At 40.9% G+C, this 22,187-nt stretch overlaps 1 protein-coding gene across 1 annotated transcript in view; it reads left to right on the plus strand.

Moving 5' to 3' along the window:
- Positions 1 to 4,325: 4,325 nt before the first annotated feature.
- Positions 4,326 to 22,187, plus strand: part of SEC63 (SEC63 homolog, protein translocation regulator) — a 58,406-nt gene continuing 40,544 nt past the window's right edge. Inside the window, exons 1-2 of the mRNA XM_065681109.1 lie at positions 4,326 to 4,601; positions 22,063 to 22,162. Of these exons, the coding sequence (XP_065537181.1) occupies positions 4,478 to 4,601; positions 22,063 to 22,162 (224 nt within the window). The 5' untranslated portion in view covers positions 4,326 to 4,477. The remainder of the gene's footprint in view (positions 4,602 to 22,062; positions 22,163 to 22,187) is intronic.

Raw genomic sequence — 22,187 nt, forward strand, 5'->3', positions numbered from 1 at the left:
AACAATGGGAGGTGGTAATCCCAAGAGCAAAGAGCAAATATCCAAGAGATGTAAAATGTCAGGCTTCCCCCGCTTCAACTGAAGCTCCTATACAAAGGTGCTACCCTTGTGAGCAGCTTTAATGACTGTAACCAAACAATGAAAATAGGAATAGCGGGAATACTTGGGGACTTTTCCAAGACACCTTGCCCTGTACCTGAGGGAAAAGGGTGGCTTTAGGTATGTGGTAAGAGAGCTTGCAAAACATTATGAGGAGGTTGGTCAGAAACTCGTATGTTTGGAGCCATTACTCCTAATATTTTTGTGTTTCAAATTTGATTATGGAATCAGGATCATGGTTAGGGACACTTGCTTGTAGGAACAAACATAGCAATGCACTAACAGAAAGGCTGACTGCATTCCACTCCTTCACTAGATGGTTGGGAGTGAGCAAATTAGAAAAGGCCTTCATTAACACTGCAGTGACAAATCCTTGGCAATAATAGCCCTGATGCAATTAGGGCATTGCAAGAACAGGTGTCACAACTCTCCAAAATTGCACTGTGAAACAGAATGGCATATCAAAATACTTTGTTATCTTCACAAGGGGGAGTATGTACAATTATTAACACCAGTTGTTGCATGTATGTTGACCAGAGTGGAGGGATTTCAGCTGATGTCCAGAAATTGTGGGAACAAGTAAAATTAATGCCTAAAGTGCAACTGGACAACACTTCAGCTGATTCCAAGAAGTAAGGTCTTGGCTCACCTCCTGGGTACCAGAGTTAGAAGCTGAGCAAAATGAGTTATCGGTTATTAATTTTTCTAATGATCTTTACAATACTGTTTGTTTGCATTCAGTGTTGGAACATTTGCTGTAATCTGCTCACAATTTAGAGGCTACAAATATTCTGCCCATGTGATAACAAAAGGAGAACTATTGTAGAAAAATTTGAAACTTAGCACTGGCAGCTTAAACATTAATAGCTAGACAAAGCCTATAGGTTGTGTATACGAACTATAACAACCCTATTACAACATGCTAAATAGCTAACTACGGAACCAGCCAAAACTGCCCTAAAAGGGTGCAAAACCAGATATACAACCACTGTATATTGTATAAGATGACCACTTAGCAACCACTTAGCAATGAAACAGTGAGCGAACTGAAGCAATAAAATCACGAAAACCCCAGACCCTAAAATTGGTGGGGAACTCAGATTATAAAGGTATGTAAATCTCTAGGGGTTTCTTTGTTTAGAGTCCCTTTTTGGAGGCACCCAGCTCAAGCTGTAGTGCTGTTAATAAAGAGCACTTTATAGAAGAATGTCTTTTCAGCTCATTGATTCAGTGGACACTCAAGAGTCAAACCCTGCTATGGTGGCTGGTACGTGGAATTCTCTAATACCATCTGTCGGCCAGTCACTGCCTCTGGAAATCCCTGCTCTCCAGACTCCATCGGCTGTGGGAAGGGAGTCCGCTTCACAGAAGATCAGGAAGGTTGTGGTATATGGGCCACAAGTTCTCACATATGCTAGATTGTAAGTTCCATTTCACAATCATAAATGCTTCCATTCTGCTTGGAAATCACCTATCTGTTGCAGCTGAAATGTTCTAAAGTTCACCATTCTTACCTGCTAAAACCAGGCTGTTATCTTTGATATTTTACCAGGTTTGTCAGAGCTTTTCTTCCAGAGATCAAGGGAAGCTCTCCTTCTCCTGCCAGTAATTTGGGTCTCCAGCTTGTGTGGGTAGGAATTAAGGTAGTATTGAACTCAGTGGGCTGCATTTTTGTAACATTCCCTTCATAAAAGCTGAAGGTGCATGCTTGGTAGAGACAGTCAGCAGCTGACACTCGCCCATGAGGTCAGAAACATCATCAGTGCATACGCAAGAAAGATGCTGTGACTGTGAAACCACAGTGCAAGTGACCACGCATGTAACTCCGAGCAATGTGAACCTGGTGCAGGGTGCTGAAGAGAAGCCAGGTGGACCCTTCAGCAGACTGTGAGATGCTGGGGTAAGCCCCCACAGCTGCAGTAACCCATGTGTGCACAGAGACCCTGCTCATGAGGAAGGGTCCACTTCCACTGCTAGTAGCATGACAGTGCTGTGTTGTGAGAAAGGGCACTCCTGTGATTTGACACAGTGGGTCCTTCTAAGTACTTCAAGAGCATTTGGGGAAGATTGAATCCTCTAGTTTAGAAATAGTTAGCTACTGGGGAGTTCCCATAATGCTATCTTCACCTCCAGTGGACTCAGCTGCCCCCGGAATCCAAGCAGCTGGGGTTGTTTTTACCCAGGTGACCTTCCAGAGAGACCATGAGTGGAAAAAACTTCTCCCTTTCCCCTGAGAAGCAAGGGATCACCATCACTGCTTATGCGAAATTATGTACCTAAGGAACATCACCTGAATAAATCATCAGGGTGTATGCTAGAATGGTCCCTGCTCACTGCTATTCAGTTACTGCACATACCAGAGCCAGATGGCAGAAAACATCTTTCTCAGGTCCTCCTTTCCAGCGGCTCCTGGCTAAGAGCTGGCTGGCAGGGGGCAGAGACAGGGTAAGAGCAACCTGCTAGGATTCCCTCACTAGGTCCATGCAGGTGACTAACCCCCTCACACGTCAACATGGCAAAGGAGCAATGTTGCCATAGCTGATAGAAAATCCATAGCTGGGCTCCAAAATGAGGATGTTAAGAAGCAGTCTCACGATCTGCAACATGAGTGATACCCCTTTGCCTTCTGATCTGGCTTCTGTGATCAGCTGATCACATCGCTCAGAGATTTTCTAGAGGGCACTTACCCACACTGTCTCTTTTTTACTGTACTGCTTTTCACTGCCTCACTGTGAAACATTAAGCACCAGAAAGCCAGAGGGAGGTGAGCTTCATGCATTCAGGTATCCTCCAAAACAGCTACTGCAAGAGTTGGCATCACTGCAGAGGGTGTACAATAGAAAGGCAGTGCATATAGCAAAAGACAGAAGGAAACACCTTAAACTTTGTCTGCAAACCCTACAAGGACCTAACTGGGAACAATTACAAATAATATAAATGAAAAAAATATTTTAAAAACATTTTAATACAAAATCCTTTCCCTAAAAAATTGCAGATTTCTTCTGTCTGTGGCACCAGGACTTTGGTGTCCCTCCCTGGTTGTGGCATCAGTCTTCTTTAATGTTGAGACAGCACTTATTTCCACTAAGGTATGACCTACACTTCCGTTGCATGTGATGCCATCACCACCTCTGTGTCACATTTTGCCCCAGTCTGAACTTAGAAGTACTTAAACTATGAGATATTTATGACATCACATTTATGAGTGGCTGTACACGGGACTGTGAAGCTGTAGAGATGGGCATGCTCTCCTGAATGGGTGTGATTAGCAACTTTTTCTGCTTCAAAGTGGTAATTTGCCATTAATGGTGTGATGCCAACATGGTATCTGCCTTTTGATTTCACACCTTTAGGGTCACATCCTCTTGCAGAGTATGATCATTGCTGCAACTGCATCCAGAATCAGACACATCTTAAATGCTTGCCCTCACATGGCAGATCAGGGTCTACTCTGAAAATCATGAGGGCTTTGTTCGTCTGAATTACTACTACAGCTAAAAAATGGTCCTTTATTTACCCAAATATTACAAAATGTCTTCAACAACAGTTCTATTGGTTATTTACCCCCTGAATGCTGCTTCCCTTCCAAATCTTAATAATATTGCTCCTTTTGGTCCTTTATTTGCTTTCCTAATGTTGCTGCCCGACTTCTCATCCTCTCCTTCTCTTCTCTAGCCCTGCTCCCGCAGCTCTTCCCGATCCCGTCCCCTCGCTGCCCCATACCCAGGGCAAACCACAGCCACTCCCGCCGAGCAGCCCAGCTTCACCCACACTGGGAACGAAACCAGCATCGCCCCAGCAGCACTCCCGCACATCACAGACGCCAGTCGCACCGCTTCTCAGGGCCCCAGGGGACACCTCTTTTGTCCGGGGATGCGGCCACGGAACAACGGGCAGCTACCTCAGGGGAGGGGCGCCATCTTGCGGATAGGCGGCGGTGGCACGGGGGCCAGGCGGGGATCGGCACCCCCGTCTCCGCAGGCCGGCGATGGCGGCCACCCGCCCTCGGGAGCCGGGCGGAGACACGACACCCGTCGGGACAGCGACCGGCAAGTAAGGGCACCGAGCGACGCAGCCCTCCTCGGGTGCCGCGACCGGCCCGGCGGAAGGCGACGGGCGGGGCTTTCGGCGAGCCAATCAGCGGGCCGGGCGGGGCGTGCGTGGGGGAGTGGGTGTTGCCGGTGACGCCAGCGCGGCTATGGTGGCTGCACAGTGACACGTCTCCTTCCGCGGCGGCGGCGCCCGGGAGGGGGTGGGGGAGCGGCCGTTCTCGCGGGATCCCGGAGCGGCTGTGCTCGGGCCCGGGACGGCCGGAGCGTGCCGCCGGCGGGGGACGGCAGCGGCGGTCAGCGGGCGGGCGGCGCGGCTCTGAGCTGCCATGGCGGGGCAGCAGTTCCAGTACGACGACAGCGGCAACACGTTCTTCTACTTCCTCACCAGCTTCGTGGGGCTCATCGTCATCCCCGCCACCTACTACCTGTGGCCGCGGGACCAGCACGCCGGTGAGCGGCCCTCCGCCGGGCCCAGCCTGCTCCTCCGTCCGCCGCCGCGGGCATCCCCTCACCCTACCCCGTGCCTCCGCTCCGCGGCAGAGCGGGCCCGTGCCGGACCGGGCCCGCAGCAGCGCCGCTCCGCCTCGCAGGGCACGCCGAGTCGGCCCTGCGGGGAGCCCGGTGGAGTGCGCCCCGGGGGCCGCCGCTCTGGGGGCCGGTGGGCTGGCCGTGTGTCTGCTGCCAGCCGTTTAGTGGTACCTGCGGGCAGGCTGCTAGCGGCAGGGTCGGAGCCCGCCTCCCCGAAATGCGCGCTCCGTTCCGCGCCTCTGCTCCTGCAGAGTCATCGCTGCGCTGGGGTCCAAGGCTTTGTTTTGATAGGGTTTTTTTGTTGTGTGTTCTTTTCTCCCTTGTCTTCCCGGGATTTTAGGGCGGGTGATCTAAATTTTCATCGTGGAAAAAGAACGAACTATTGAGTTTAAGCCAAAGAGGAAAAGTTAACCAGTCTCTGCTTCTGTGTGCCATAAGGTCATAGTGAGTGTCGAAATGGGGCTTTAATTTTCCCCACTGCAAGTCACTGTTAAATGTCCGAAGTGCTAGATTTATATTCTGACCTTTGGGATGGTGTTTTGTGGCCCCAAGCAGTGTTTGAAAGTTTCTCCGAATGGTTGTAAATTTCATTTCCACAGTCTTTGTCTTTCCTTCATCCTTCTGTTCTTGGAAGAAGATGGCATTTTGGTACATAGGCTGCACAGGAGCACATTTTTAACAGCCTTTTTGAGATGAAAAGGGCCGTAGAAATAGTGTTTAAAGGCAGGATGTTAACTGTTTGGTAGAATAGGGATGCTTGATGCTGATTCCCATCTCTGAAACTACTGACCTTCTAAAAACACTTGTGTTTTGCAGTCTGAGAGTAATCCCTTTCTCTGCCTCTGGTGGCTTTTCAGTGTTTTCTGTGTGCCATTTTAAATGGCTTGTGTGGTTCTGTTTAACTTAGTTTTATATGCAAAAGAAATAACAATGAAATCTTACTCCTGTACCTTCTAGTATGGTGTAAATAGAAAGGACAGAACAAATGCTATTTTGGTGCTAACTCATAGCTGTTTACAGTCTTGGTTGCTGCCAGACATGCCTGTGGCTTCTGGCAGGGCACTGGCTAGAGAACCTCTTTGAAGGATTGATCTCTGCCCTCCAGATACTACCTGTTGTACAACTGAAGAGTTAATTCTTTCTGTTGGAAAGGAAAGGTTCCTCTGCCTTGTCTTTCCAAGTCCTGACTACTGCAAGAGGGAGGTGTTACTGCTGAGGACATTTTTTAATCTTTGGATTGCTTTTAAAGAGTGTGGGATCAGAGAGAAGAAAAATGACTCTACTTCCCTAACCTTTCTTCAAAAGTCAAGATTTGTGCTTTATTTTTGTTCTGGTGAAGGGATGAGAGGCAGTGGGGGAGGAAATTGCTCTTTTTCTTGAATCGTGTTTTACTTCTTCTGTACTTAGCAGCTGCTTATTGGAGAAATTGATGTGACTTAATTGAGATGCTGTGCAGAATGGTATGGCTAGCAGTGACGCTCAGTGGTGTTAACTTTGGTTTCAAAGGGCTGAGAGAAGCAGGGAAAACCATAGAAAATCTGTCAAGCTTGGAAACACTTTACTAGCCTTATATTTGATCTTCAGATACTGTTACAGAATGGCAGAAAATGACAGCCCAACTTTGAAATATGGCTATATGGATTGTAGCCAGCTTCCAAATAGGCCTGCCATTAAACATTACTGATTTCCCTCTAGTTAGCGTTGTCAAGTGTATGGAGGGCCTGCTGAATATTCTTCTGCGATTAGTGCTAGATGCTTACAAAGCTCTGTCAAACCATACTTTCCAAAATATAACGTAAATTTTATTACACTGTTGGTACAAAAATGAGTCAACTGAGTGAAAATCACCAGGCATGGCAATGAATGGAAATGAAAGAATGATCTCTGCCTCATTAATTGTCTTAATGGATTTTATAATGTGAGTATAGTCTAATTTTTAGCATAGGGTGTATCAAGTCTCCTGCTTGAGTTCTGTTCTGCAGGCTGGTTTTAAATGGAGTTTTGAGGTGTTGTGCAGGTGACATTTGGGACTACTGGAGTGGTCTCTTGCTGTGCTGTGGTGTTCTAGTGTTTGAGTGTATGGCTGTTGTGCGACTCCTTTCCAGCAAAATCATCTCAGTAGTTTTCTCAGTTTTGTATGTATTCAAGCATACGTGTTCCAGCATTTAAATTGGATTTCAGGAATAAATTGAAACCTTGTGATGATGGAGAGTAGTGAATGTTTAGCCAAAACTTCTTGTTTTCAGAATAATTCACTAGCTAAAAACAAAATAAAACCCCTAAACCAAAACACATACATTGTTTCAGAAGCTAAGAGAAGATGTGTGTGTCTTGAGAGGAGTAATCTTCCAGCACTGCTAACTTTTGATTCCTATAATGACCAGGGGTATCTAGATGTTGATATGCTCATTTTGATTCTAATTTAGAGCTGGTTTTCCAACTAGTGGCACACAGTACTGGGCCAAACAAAGTAAGCTCTGCCAAGACCTCTGCTTTCTCCCTTTAGGACCAACTAACATTTTTGTTCTTGAATTGTGTTTTGCCCTACCTGTGCTAGAGAACCCAGTGTAGATAGAGATGCCTTTGTTCCTGTGGGTGGACTTGGTGAGGTCCAAGTGGACTAGCTAGCTGCTTAAGCTCCATTTGCAGCAGAGCCTGCTGGGGGAGGACTGGATCAGGGCAAACTTCTGAAGCAAATCGCATTCCTGTCCTCTTCACTTCAAAACCCTTTTGCAGTGTGAACCAGAGCACCTGAAAGACATTTCAAAGATTCCTTTTTTTGCTGAAAAATAGGTTTGAAGATGAGCTCCAGCCACATGAGCTTTCAGCTGCTCTCACAAAACAGTCTGAAGCAAGAGTGAAACGCAGGAGGTTGAGCCTTTGGTGCCCACTGTTTCCCTCTACAACTGCATTGCCATGGATTGCTGGTACTTGATACAGTAAAGCACCAGCAGAGGAGAAGGAATGAGAGTGTAAAACATTCACGACTTTCTTCAAATGAGGTTTAGCACCAAAAATCTGGGAATTGCTGATGGTCCCTCACTTTCTGGGGTTTGTTCTGTAGTTTTGTAGTAAATGCCCATAGAAAAAATGGAAGGAGGAGAAAACAGTATTAAAAATCAGTGTTCGTTTGTGTCACCAGGAAGATTGGAAAGTAAGAATGTATCTATTCTGCTTTACTACTTTGAAAAACTTCAATGTGTTACCTAGTGTCAGTATCTCATCAGGATAGTTTTTTTTGCAAGCTATTAAGATTTTGCTCTTAGTAGTGTTTAAAATAAACTTGCAAAAGACCTTTTCAGTACTATTGTCTTGAAGAACAGTATGACTTAACCCGATGCTTTTCTCAAGTCCTGTATAAAATTTGAGCTGCTTTTCTTTTCTGGGTGTCTAAACCTGCTTTCTCCAAGCATTCTGAGAGAGTCCATAACACGTGTTGTTGCAGCCTGCAGTAAGGATCAATACTTGCATTTGGGAGGTTTTTGCTGTGGTGTGGTAGTCTTCCTGTGAACTGTCCTGTAACTTCATTACCTCAGCTTTGATAAACTAAACAAGCAGGTAATTAAGTTTGTAGAACAGATTTGTCCCAGTGACTTTATCTCTTTGGTGTTCATTGTGGAACTAATAAGGCTCTTGTAAAAGGTTAATTGTTCAGCTTTGTGTCTTGGGCTGCAATTTCATCACTGCTTCAAGGTAGCTGTGCTCTAAGAGATTTAAGTCACTATTCTTTTCCCCCCTCCCTTGCGCCAAATAGAGCACCTGGGCAGTGTGGGGTGACCAGAAGAAACTAAGTTGAGCTTTTATTTTTTTATTAAGTTTTTATTTTTTAACTTTATTTTTAGCATCATCTTTTATTTTTTTATCTTTATTTTTATTTTTTTTAATCTTTATTAAGCTTTTATTTTTTTATTTTAATGTTTATTAGTTTCTGGGTAAGACTCGCTTTGTGGATGTGTGGGATGGTACCGGATGCGAATGAGCTGGGAGGCAAGGAGGCTGATTGCTACATTGTTTATCCTTGACTTTGTATCTTTTGAACATACATGTATCTATATGTGGGTTTGGTTTTGTGTGTTTTGTTTTTTTTTTTTTTTTTTTTTAAGAAAAAAGGCAAACAGAACCCTATTTCACACTTCTTGTGGATAGCCTATGTTTTGGGTAAATATTGGTATAACTTTAGCATAATTACTGTTAGGAATGCTATTGCAAGGACTGTTCTTGATTTGGAACAAAAGTACGGTTGCTAGCGAGTTAACTCTGGTACAGATTGACTTAACTGAAAAGTATCTTCTGCAATGGGGATTTTTAAGTTGTTTTTCAGAAAGTTAATTTCAAGAGTTGAAGAAAATACTTTTTTTTTTTTTTTTCCTCAGCAACTAGGGGTGGATAAGTGCCCATTAATGTATTTTCATGTTGTTGGGCTTGCTTTGAACCAGTTTCATAGTAGGCTTGTGTGGATTAAACACCAGCATCTGGAAAGAAAATGAAGAGCAAGAGCTGAATGAATTCAGTTGGATAATGTGCCAGTTGTTGCCCAATGCTGATGTATTTGCTGAACTTTGTGTACTTTTTGACTTGTATCTGTGCTGCTGAGTTGAGACATGCAATTATAAAGCAGTGCTGAAACAGGTGGTCATAGATTGTGATGTACTTCATAGCTATGTACATGTATCTGAAAGTTTGTCCAATTTTTTGTTTCAGTTTTTGAATTTGAGGTCTACATTAGTAAATTAGCCTCTTCTAGGGCACTGAGTATTCATAATGTGTTACAAACCTGATGAAAGAAATAAAAGTTTCTGTCCTGAGTCTTTTGACTTGAACAAAGCAAGATGTTGAAAACTGTTCAAAAACTCCAAAGAATAATAGCTGGGAATGCTGGGGTAATGAAAGTTTTCTCTTGCAGTCTCTTCTCTGAGAGAACAGAGGCTGTAGGAGCTGTTATGCTTGGAACATAGATATTCTTTCTTAAACTGTAAGAACAGAACAATCTACTGTAGGAATAAAAAGGTATTGACGTGGAACAGATAAAGGCTGTACAGTTTACTTTCATTGTGATAAGAATACATATAATATATGTTTTCCTTTTTTTGTCGGTCCACACACCCCAGCAACATGTTGTCCTCACTCATTAACCTTTTTTTTCCATGCATCCTTCCCTCTTAAATGTCTCTGAGATATAGCTAAAGCTTTCTTTAAGAAACACTTTACAAAATCTGGTTAAAGGAGGCTATTCCCTGCTAATCTTAGAAGATGCCATGCCTCTAGAGGTAGCTTAGGCAGTTTGAGAACCCCTGTACTAGCCCACTGTTTTTGCAGTGGGGCTGGGCAAACTACAGCTCACTTGAAATGTAGCTTCCTAGTTGACTATTAAAATGGAGAATAGACTATAATGGTGATAATACTATTTTGTTATTTTTTTACTGTATCTGAAACAGGTTTTTTGCATACTGCTGTTGATGGGTAGTACTTGGCATCTATGTTCAAAACCTTGACTAGAAGTCATGAGAAGGTCCTTGTGTATATCTGCCCACTATATTGAATATCCCTCTATAGTAAATATGAAGGTTTCTCTAATTTTTTGTTGCATTTTTCATCTGTAGATCTTGAGGCAGTCTTCAGACAACTGTATTAATCCCCTACTTAAAGATGGAAGAAGAGGAATTGGGGCTATAAAGTTTATTTGGCTCTTTAAGGACAAACAGTGAGTCTGCAACTTGGATGTGGCTCAAGGTGGTGTACAGAATGCAGGCAGCATTTCTTCTGTTTTATCTGTAATGGAGTAATGAGCATTTGTAACATAGACCAACTGGGGGAGAGGAAGGGCATCTTGGTGCTACCTAGTACTACTGTTCCCACTATGGGGTAAGATTCTTCTGTGCTGCTTCTAATCCTCTGGTGAGATAAGATTGGCTGGACTGGGTTAACTGTGACCTCTGTCCTTGCTCATAGTTCATTAAAATCTTATTAATGTTCCCTCAAAGTATTTCACAGCATTTTGGTATTTGATACTGTAGGATAAAAGTGCAGGATACTGGTAAAGGACAGGATAAAACAGCAGGATGCCATGCTCATTGCTAATGTTAATGGATGAGCATGGGTGCGAAAACCTGATATCTGTGAAAATAAGCATTTTATGCCTGTATGTGTATATACTTGTCCTTTCCTTTATATATAACCTTTTGAGTATTGTGTCAGGAAGTGGGAGGAGGGACAGTTAGTGAAACTCAGTTGTGCATTTAAGAACTGTTATGACATAAATTTATTTTTTTTTAAGGTATTGAAGGTACTGTGGTTAACTTAAGCCATTTCAAGTTCAGAAAAATATAGCTTTATTAGGTGACTATTAAAAGGGAGAATGGAATATAATGGTGATACTTAATATTATTTTATTATTTTTTTTGTTATATTGCTATTTTGAGGCAGTAGGGTTTTTTTGCTGAAACATTTGAAGAAAGGGCAAACATCATGAGATGTCATTAGTAATGCCTAGCAATTATCTCTAAAAATACTTCTCAAAACAAAGCGTTTGGACAGAGTAATCTAAACTGCTCTGTTATTTGGAAAAAAGGGCATGTCTTTTCATGGAATATTTTTGAAGTATTGTAATCTTAATGTAAGCATTGTAGCCTCCTAGCAGTAAAATAAAATTAATAACCCTTTATTAAAGATTAAGTAGCTTCAAGACTGTCTTGAACTGACAAAGATCAAGCTATTACAAGAACTTTATCTCTTATTACATGTATATGAACATAAAGCTGTTTTTATTTATTTTTTAATTCAATCTTTGTTACGGGAGCTTATGAAACCAGCATTCTAAAAGTTTTATTATATACCTGGTTGTTCATTTTCTACTTGCTACAAAAATATCTTGACTAGTCATGTAGATGACACTGAACTACCAGGATGTATAGGCTACATATTAGGGAATTCAAGTTAGTGCTATTTAACCTCATATATTCAAGGCTGAAGTGTGATGGTTCAGTTACAGTTTTGTGAGCAGCTAAACCGTTCTTGCAGGAGGAGTAGGAATTTTGAGAGAGCAAGGTAAGCAATGAGGAATGGGATCTACAGTGATTCCAGAGTGAGGATTATGGTCTCATTCCTTCTCCACTCAACACTCCTTTCAAATGCATGCCTGTGAAGAAGGGTGCAGATCTGCAGTAATTTCAGCAAGTCTAGAGTGGGGCTGCTGCTTTATCCTTTCACCCTTCAGTGCTACCTTCTCCCAGTGAGGGATTTTAGTTCTTTTCCCGTTGTTAGCCAGGACCTGATATACGTGCCTCCATTTCATGGTCTGGGTGGTCATGCTGGCTGGCTGAACCATATCAAGAACAGGGACAAACTCAAAATAGGTACTTCATTTCTTTCATGAGCGAAAAGATTTGTGTCTGCAGTAGGTTTCAAGTAAGTGTACAATTGAGAAGACTGAAGAGGTGTTTTCATATTTTCACTATATTTCCCTTGTACAGAAAATTGCATACAAGCATTCTAGTATTCTAAATATAAGTATCTGCTGGAGGTAATGCATTTTTGGATTCAAAAGATGCTTTTATGTTGGTTGGCTGGTTAAACCATTTGAACCTAAGACAGTTGCTAGAATTGTGACTACTACAAAGGCTTACCAAGAAAGTTTCAAATATTTCTATTTATTTATTTAGAAACAAAAGAGTTGATGTACTGGGTCAGGTCAGATATTGTCTTTACATGATATTACAAAATTGTGTGCCATAAGGAGCAAAGAACTAGACAAGCATAAATGGTTCTTCCTTTGCATTGGAGACCTTCCCCATTTCCAGTGGTTTTCAGTTCACTGACTCTCTAAGCATGGCATCTATACCATCCTGTGGCCAGGAGTTCACCAGCTCTGCTGCCTAGACTGCAAATAATCATTTTTGTTTTGCATCTGCTTCTGATTTTATTTGACAACCTGTATTTGCTTTACTGGAGGAGCAATAAACATTCAATCCTGTCTGTCACTTAAGTTTTTTTATGGCCTTCTGTTACCTCTTCTTGCACTTTTCTCTCTCTTGGATGAAAGATTTGTAGCTTGTGGCCGTAAATCTTCTCGTACATTCTGTGGTCCTTGTTCAGCTTAATTGCTTGTTTTCTAGTAGCCTCTCTTTGAGAGGTGGGGACTAGGACTTTGCATCATGCTCAAGGTTGCACATACCTCAAGCTAACATATTTCACAGCAATGCTCTAACCATCTGCTTTGCTTTTTATAACTAATAAGCATTCAGCTAAGGTTTTTATAAAGCAGTTTCTCACAACACCCAAGATTGCATTCCTGAGAGGTAATGGTCAGCACCAGACTCATCCTTATATATATATAAAATTAGGATAGTCCCTATTACTCTTTACATTTTCATACCCTGAATTCCATGTGCCATTCTGTAGTCCACTTGCTTAATCTTTATGATTTTTCAGAATACTCTTGCCCTTGTTACCCAGAAGTTAATATTATGCAGAAGCTTTATTTTACAGTTTACCCCCTTACCCAATTTACTAATTAGTGAAATGTGAGTATCATAGTTCCAACACAGATTTCTGCAGAACTCCTGGCGATTTCCTTCTGCTGTGAGAATTGGCCATTCACTCTGTCTTCTAGTCACACATTTATTTTTACAACAGTTGGCCTGAAAGACTTTTAAGAGGAACTTTTAAAAAACCTTTTGGAAACCATATACAGAGCACATCCTCTTCCATACATTTGCTTCTTTTAAAGGACTTCTCCTTTACAAAAGCCCCACCGATAAATGGATGTATGGTACTTCTCCCTGTGTTCACTAATTCTGTTCTTTATTATAGCTTTTTCAAGGTGTACATCAGAACAGTGTTGAATACAGGCATTTTTAGTGACTTGTCGTATGCGAAGTGACTTTTTTCTGCATTTGATTTGGGTTGAATGTGTTCTGGTATCCTCACCACACCAAATTGATAAAAATAAAGCTGCTGACTAAGGATGTATTAAGTCTTGGAGCCCAGCATTGTTGATTTAATCTAAAATTGCTGATCTTGACTCATATGGGTGTCATTGCTTATTAAAATGCCCAGTTTTCTGATTCCTCTCAGATTCCATTAAAGTTCTGCTGATGTACCTGTAGGTCCACCCCTAGTATAGATTTGATAATTTAGATGGTGTAACTTTAAAGAGTCACGCTGGTGGTTTTGTCATATAAATGAGACTGTATACTAATAGGAAGGAGAAGGCTTGGAAATGGCTTGATTAGGAGTAATGTGATGTGGAACTGTGCCCTGAGTCCAGTGAGGCTGATTGTAAACAGTGAGTCCAAGTAAGTAAACTTAAAAAGAAGTTAACTTTCAGGATGTTGAATTATCTTAGGTTACTGTTTATTAAAGTTGTTGGTAACAAATACTGTCTTTTGGTCAGCAAATACATGTGGAACTGTCTGTAAATGAGAAGTTAGGTTGCTTTTTGTCCTTTTTACACTTAATCTACTTGCTGCAAAACATTCTCTAGGGATGAAGAGGTCTTGCTGTCTTTCACAGGATTTCCTGTGATTTATGAACTGCTTGGAGTTTTAATAGTTAATAACATGTTAATCAAAATAGATATTTTTTATTTATGAATATTTATTAGACAGAAAAATATCTCTTTGAAAACAATTAGCATCAGATTATTCAGCTTTAACCATTTTAGTGAGAGGCAAACTTAGATCTAACCTCTTTATAGATAAACTTGGGGGAATGAAGACAATTCTTACAATAAATAATAGACAATTAAATTGGAAAGCATTCAGATCATGTAAGTCTTCACTTACATGGTCAGTTCAAAGTTCTGAAACATGCTTTCTAGTTTAAATACTAGTGTTACATACTAGTGGTCATTTGAAAGCTTTTGGATTTCAGTAACTGCATTTTAGACTTTAAAATCAATTTAATTTGCTTTATGCCTCATAATTTGGGGTTTTATACTAAGAGTCAATCCTATTATAATAAGGTTTGAAATTATTTTGTACTTCAGAGAAGCTGCTGACTGGAGTTAATATGAGTTTGAATCCTGCTTCTTAGTTGCTGGGAAAGATGGGTTATTTGCTTTAAAATGTCATTAAAAGTGTTTGTCAGTGGCTTCTTTTGAAAGTAAGATGGTTTTTCCTAATCTAGTATGTTTTAAATTATTCCCAAATACTATATTATATCCATGTGGAGTCTATTTTACAATAATTATCAATGATGTTGTCAATAAAGTGAAAATGGCCTAATAAGGCCATGATAAGGCAGTAGGTTAGCATTTCCATACTTCTTTTCATGACCTGTTATTCTAGGAATGCTTCTGTGATTACAAACTGAATTTGTTCAGAGAGCCCCAGTTCAAGACATCGGTAAATAAATTGTCCATACTGTTGTTTAATTTCTGTGATTGCTGAAGTAGGAAAAGATCCCAAGACTTCAGCTTTTGCATTAAGTACATGGATACATTTTGTGTATGGATACATATACACAGCTGTTGAAAGGAAACAGGAACCTATTTAGTGGACAGTTTAGAGGATTCAAACTGTGGAGCTCTGAATAAAACCCAGCAAAATCAGGAACTCTCTAAGAGCAGTGTTGCAGTGAGCCTGTTACCCTCAGTTTTAACAGAGTAGGTATAATACTTAGAGCTGCAGTACCCTTGAGTCATAATGTTTACTTGTGATTTGCATGCTGTGTTACTTGCATCTCTTAATGCATTCCACAAGTACAAGTTTCCAGGACAGGGACAGAGGATGACATGCTGCAAGTAAGTTTTGTGAAAGATTTGTCTTCAGAGTGATCTTGGTGTTTCCTGGGCTGCAGAACTGCAGCCTGTGTTCCTTGCTGAAAGAAGTCCTTTTCTTTTCAAACCAAGCAGCATTCTCCTTTGGGGGAATTGTCGGCATCTGGTGGGCAGAATGTTACAGATGCACCTCATGTTTCTTTTTCTGACAGTCCACTGGAGCCGTATTTTAGACTTGCTGCCTTTGCTTTTCTTAGTAGCCCAAAGGTGGAAAGGATACAGGAGGCTAGGTTGCACTTCTTTTCTACTGTTTGAGGTAGAATGATGGAAAACTGGTGCCTTCCATTTATTCTGGATATTTTTTTTAATTCAATTAGGTTTTGTTTGCCCTAATCATTGATTGTATATATATATATTGTATATATATATTGTAATATTCTATAAGTTTTAGAAACAAGAACTGATTGTAAGACAGGTAGTCTTACTTTGTGGTATTTTTTCCTAAAACTGACATGTTTGTTGCGGCTGAAACAGGATTCTGGTGATTAAAACTTTTCTATATAATTCTTGGTGTACCCTTTTTCCATTCCCTTTCTTCTAGAGTTGCCCTTAGAAAAACCCTTAGGTTTTCTTTTGGAGCACTTGTTGGCGCCTCTAGAACCTGAAACAAAAGGTTAGGTCTAGATAGAGATCATTTGTCAAGCATTCCCAAGGATAAAATTGATCTTTCTGTTTCTTCAGAAACAAATATATAAGATTTCTCAAGCACTTCTGATAGTAGGACAGTGAAGACCACTTCTTCTTCCCTGTCAGGAAGGAGTATGGCAGAAGTTATTTCTGAAGTAATGGCTTGGTGAGGTTACCTTACATGGCTTACTAAAAATGAAATAAACCTCATGCAGCGCTGTTGTATTTGTTTGCGTTATGGTGTTTACCCCAAAATGATTTGTGTCCCAGATTTATCTTCTGATGAAACAGCATAGCCCAGCTGTCTGGTGCTATTGTCACTGCTCGCAGAAGTGGTCCATTCTTTCTGTGGTATTGTATTTAATGTGTTTTGTGAAGTCATGCCAGCATATGTGTCTGCTAACAGAAGTGCTTGTGTTCTTGAGCTGCTTGACATTGCCTATCCATTTTGTTCCTCATGTACCGGTTGAAGTTTGTCTGCTGAAATGGGGTAAAACAGTACTGAGTTGCTGCATTTTGTAAAGGGCTGGGTTTCTGAAGACAGTATTTGTATGAGAAACCAAAGACTTCTTATGATGGGCAGCAGGGGGTAAGGGCAGTGTGTGTGCCGATAAGAAAGGTATGGGTGAACATCCAAACGAAAGTCAGGCATGGTTGAGTTGCAGGACGCAGGTTGTATGTAGTCTATGGAAATGGCCAATCCAGCCTGTGATCAGCTTCCTTCTGTGTTTGTCCTGTGTTCCTCACCTGTCATATAGTAGGTGAATGAATGTTTAGATGTTGAGACAGAGATGAGAAAAATTTTTGCCCTGTGAGGGTGATCAAACACTAGAACAGATTTCTTGAAGAGACTGTGTTGTCTCTGCCCTCGAAGGTGTTTGAAGGCTTGCAGCCAGAGCTCTGAGCAGCCTGCTTTGTTGACCCTCCTCTGAGCAGCAAGGTTGGATTAGATGATCTCCAGAGGTCTCTTCCAATCTCAAATGTTCAGCTGTTCTGTGATACCCAAGAACCCAGAAAAAGCAGACACGTCTGGCTTATTCATCCTAAAATTCTTCTCTGTAAAGAACTGGATGTTGAGGAGGGGTATATAAGCTCTAACAAAGAGGAGTCAACTGTTGACTTAAGCATTCTCTACTGAGACCTTTCTTCCAGAAAGTCACTTTAGTCACTAAATAGAGGGGGAAAAAAACCCCGAAGATTGTCTTCCTCACTACCCCCTTTTATAATAATTGCTCCAAGTTTGTCATCCAGATGCTGCATACCTCTTCGGACTCAACATAAAGTTGACTTTATGTCAAATGTACAGGTCAGTGATATGTATTCATTCTCTAGCTAAGGTATGTAGCCAAACAGACAGCTACATTTAAGGAAGCAGAAGTCTAAAATACCTGTTAATTACTTTATTTAATCCAGAAGTGGTAAGCAGATTAGTGTAAAGATTAACTTTTCCCCCATTTAGTTGTTAATAGCTTAGCTGTGTTAGGGTGTCAATATAGTTTTCATTTGTCTAAAAGTGTTGCATTTAAATATTTACTACTATCACTGAAGGACCTGACTAGCTCTTTCTGAATAACTGAAAGAGATGGCACTCTGGTTTTCTTTTGTGCCAGTAATTGTTTTCTTTCTTGAGAACTTGAAGTGTGTGTTAAGATGTAGTTTTGAATGGATATTCACATACATTTGTTAAGGTAGTATGATGGGCACTTGTGAGAACCCTCTGAAAGTAAGAGAGCTGTACTGATGAAAAACTGCTTGTGAATCTTGGGAATTTTGGATACATCCGGAACAATCTTGGGGGAAATGAAGGTAGCATGGGATGCTTCTTCAGACTGTTTAGGGAAACAAACTGGCAGTCTACAACCTCATCTGAGAGGGGTGTTTTAACAGTACTTTGTTGCATGGCTTATTGTTGGTGAGATGGATTCAAAACCACAGTGCATTTACACCTTTGCTTTTCGAGGCTGTTTAATACCTATTTTTAAAACTGTAGGGGAGATTCACTGTTATTAAGGGTTTTTACTCATGAAATGAGAAGTAATTTTGACTAGAGGAAGTGCATCATCCCTAGCTTTGAATCCCTGTAATCTCATATCAAAGGATGGTTTCTGAAGTGCTCTTATGTTGTAAGCCATGATCTGGAGTGAGGAGAAACAGGAAACTCTTACCTGCTTTTCAGACTCCGAACCTCTTTCCCTGATAGAGGAAGGATTCCAGAGCTAAAATTCAAAGAATATTCAATTCTTATTTTGATGCAAAGCTTTACCCTGAGCAACATGTAATGTATTTGTTCCTCTGTGCTTGGGGTATGCAGGATATTGCAGGGACAGTGCGCCAGTTCAGTGGCATGGCATATCCATTTGTCTGAAAGGAAACTCCTTGGGAGAGGAAGGCAAATTTAAAAAGGACCTGATTTATCCACAGCCTGCTCATTAGGAATACATTGCTGCTTTTGTTAAGCACAGTAATTATCTGGTATTCTGGCTCTTGCTAGCTTTTTTTATTTCCTGCAACCAACTTCTTCCTAAAGAGATCAGTATTTTTTTGATGCAATCACATACATTGTCTGTAAATAAACAGGAAGCCTGTTTTTCCTGGATACAGCAAGAATATAGCTTTCTTATTCAGGGTGATGTTTTGCCCAATGGCTTTCTGCCTGAGATAGGAGAGATCTTGTCTGTACTCCTCCTTCTTTCTCCTGAGTAGCTGCCTGTTTTTGAGTTCCCCAACTTCATATGTGTTAATGATGACATGTGACAAAGGAAGTGTCTCAGGATAGCACTAAATAATTTGAATAGTCTGGACTTTAGCCTCAACTTGAGAAGGATTTGATTCTCTTTTATGTTCCAGACAGGTAACTATGAACATTAATTCATCCTTTTAGTGCCCTCTTTCCTTTTGAGGCTGTTAATCAGATGAGACCATTGCCATCCCAAGATTGTAAAGAAATTAATGATGAGCTTTAGTTTTGATGTGGTTTAATCAACTGTAATTAGATTTATCTAGAGTTGTTTAGATGCATGTGTGAAAAATATGATGGCTGCTTAGCATCATGTCTTATTTCTGTATTTTTTTCTGAGGTTCCCCTGTGCAGCATAGCTGTCCCAGGTCATCATTGCAAGGGACTCTTTAGCTGACTTAGGTGTGTGCTGTTTACCTATCCAGAGGGCTTAGTTTTCGCTCTCACCACTTGCCTCATTTATATATTCAGTTTATTTATTTTTAATTATTTTTTTTAATTATTTCTTTTCCTCCTTGGTGCTGTTGTCAGACTGGTTACAAAATGTGACTCCTGCAGCTGTTACAGGAAGGCTGTTCCAAAATGTCAGTTCTCTGGTTATTATAAACCACCTTTAGTGGTCAGTTTTTATTTGACTTTATGCCAACTCTTTAGATTACCTTGCACAACTGTTTTTCTTTTCTCTATGGTGCCTTCCCCTAAGGGCCTTTTGGAAGCTTTTTGGCATAAGGTAAAGAGTATTGGCTGTTCTTGCAGGGAGGAAGCAGAAAAGGGGAAAGAGAGGGTCATCTGGTACTTGTGGGGCTGAACAGTAGGCAAGTTTGAGAAGTGGGGCATTTTGTCACAGGGTGACATAGACTTTTAAAGCCAAGGCACAGCAGCTTGTTAAAAACATCCTAGCAAAAACAGTAAAAGGAGTCATATCCTGTTATACTTAGTTTCATAGGATTAAGTAAACAAAATTCTCTTAGTCACCTTCTGTTTCTCCAAGAGCACTGTGGTAATGATTTCCACATTACTTTTAGGTATTTCTGCAGGCAGCTTAATCAGTTAAGACTGGTACCAAACAGTACTGCCCCTTGGTTGTGCTGGACAAGCAGAAATGTCTGTGGGGCTATGATAGGGATTGAATCAGATAGGTGGTCCGGGTCAGTGTGGTTGAACCTGGCTTCATCTTGCTTCAGCACCAAACAGCTGAATTTATTGACAGTATTTGAAATGAGCAATTTATGGTTAACATAAACACGTTTGACAGGCTAAGAAAGTTGGGGCTGTTCAGCCTGGAGAGAAGGCTGTGTGGAGACCTCATAGCAGCCTTCCAGTATCTGAAGGGGGCCTACAAAGATGCCAGAGAGGGTCTCTTCATTAGGGATTGTAGTGATAGGACCAGGGGTAATGGGTTTAAACTTAAACAGGGGAGATTTAGGTTAGATACAAGGAAGAAATTCTTCACTGAGAGTGGTGAGGCACTGGAACAGGCTGTGCAAGGAATATGTGGCTGTCCCATCCCTGGCAGTGTTCAAGGCCAGGCTCAATGGGGCTTGAGCATTGTGGTCTAGTGTGAGGTATCTCTGTCCATGACAGGGGCTTGGAACTAGATGATCTTAAGGTCCCTTCCAAACCAAATAATTTTATGGGTCTACAAGTGTCCTCTATGAGACTTGTGATGCCTGATTTGTTCAAGTATCATTGGTGCCTTGTAGGTAAAAGCATCACGATATGGCTCATAGTTGTCAAGAGATCACTTAAACCCCCCAGAATATTTTCTTCCCTGTTTCTGTAGCAGGGCTTTTTAGTCTTCATAATTTAATCATCTGTCTAGTCTTTAATGCCATCAACTTTTTTTTTTTCTTTTTTTCTGAAATGCCGGCTTGATGTCCTCCCAATATCTTCAGAATAACTAAACCGAGGCAGGCACTGTCTCCTACAATCACCTTTTAGAAATTTGTAAAATATAAATGTTTCTGTATATCATAACTGCTGTTTTAGTTGAGGGCATCACCTTGTTAAAGGTACAGAGTTGAGATGTAAGAGTTTTTAGGATGTGATTAACATGTGCTTTGGATCAAAGTTGTTAATATAATTCCTGCCTTTTAGATAATTCAAACTTGTTTAAATTGGTAAATTTAGTCACTTTGTTTACCAGCAATATCTAAATGTATTGAGTCAGGATGATTTTTTGGTTGGTTTTTTTTTTTCTTTAATTCTTTCACCTTTAGCCTGAAAAGGGCCAAGTGGTCTTATTTCTTTGCATGTAAGGTAATTACAGTGACCTCTCTTCAGAAGTGTTGCAAGTTAGACTGCAGAGCCTGTGGATAGGCAAGTTACTTAAGTGATTTTAATCCTAGTTATCTTTTATAACATGTAATTTCACTGCTTACAGAAATTCTCTACAAGCTATTTGCTTAGCATCATACCTTTTTTAGCACAAAGGACTTGTTTGACCAAGACTAAGTTGGTCTTGATTAACTCTGAAATAAGACTGAAACTCTCTTAACAGAGAGAGTTTCCATGCCTTGTATTTATATTGTCAACATCACCGTGATGTTGACCAGCTCCGTCCTGTCCAGAAGGGGCATAGGAAGCAGTATTGTTGGCTAGTTTGCCATTAATGCATATACTCTCTTGTCAAGGACCCATATTACTGAGCTATATTGCTTACAAATGTTACCTTACTCTTACTTTGTTTTCCTCTTCAACAGGAAAAACCTAAACAAAGGCAACTTATAAAAGCAGACGTTGCAAACAGGAGGAAAAATGGATCATGTTTTGAATTGAGGAAATAGCTGTTGCTCTAACTGCACTCCAGTTGTATACAAACACTGTTTTTTATGTGGATTAGATTTTTTGGGGGTTTGTTTTTCCTGCACACAGGAACTGACATATGGAAATGGAAGACTTGTTGGGAGTCTTCCATTGAGTATAAAATGGCAGAAGTAAAATTTACAGGTGCACATTAGCTGGGCAAAGGCTGGGCTCATAAGTGATGGTTGCTGTGTGGCATGTGGAAAATAGAATAGATTAGTTTCAGGCAGCGGAGAATAACCTGACCAACTCTTAATGCTTATGGATGTGTAGTGTCACTTAAATGGATAAAAAACATTCTCCCCTCCAGTATTGCTGGATCCTTTGTTAGCCCTCCAACTGACCTTGTGCTACCTACTCCAGGATAAAGTGAGCATGTCTGTACTTCTGCTTTTTGTCACATTGGTTAATCGTAATCTTTCTCTTTGTTTATATAGAGCAAATTCGATTAAAGAATATAAGAAATGTATATGGAAGGTGCTTGTGGTATCGTTTGCGACTGTTAAAACCACAACAAAACATAATTCCTACAGTAAAGTAAGTACATTTCATTTGCATGACT

Source organism: Lathamus discolor, chromosome 5, assembly GCF_037157495.1.
Source record: "Lathamus discolor isolate bLatDis1 chromosome 5, bLatDis1.hap1, whole genome shotgun sequence".
Classification (NCBI taxonomy): Eukaryota; Metazoa; Chordata; class Aves; order Psittaciformes; family Psittacidae; genus Lathamus; species Lathamus discolor.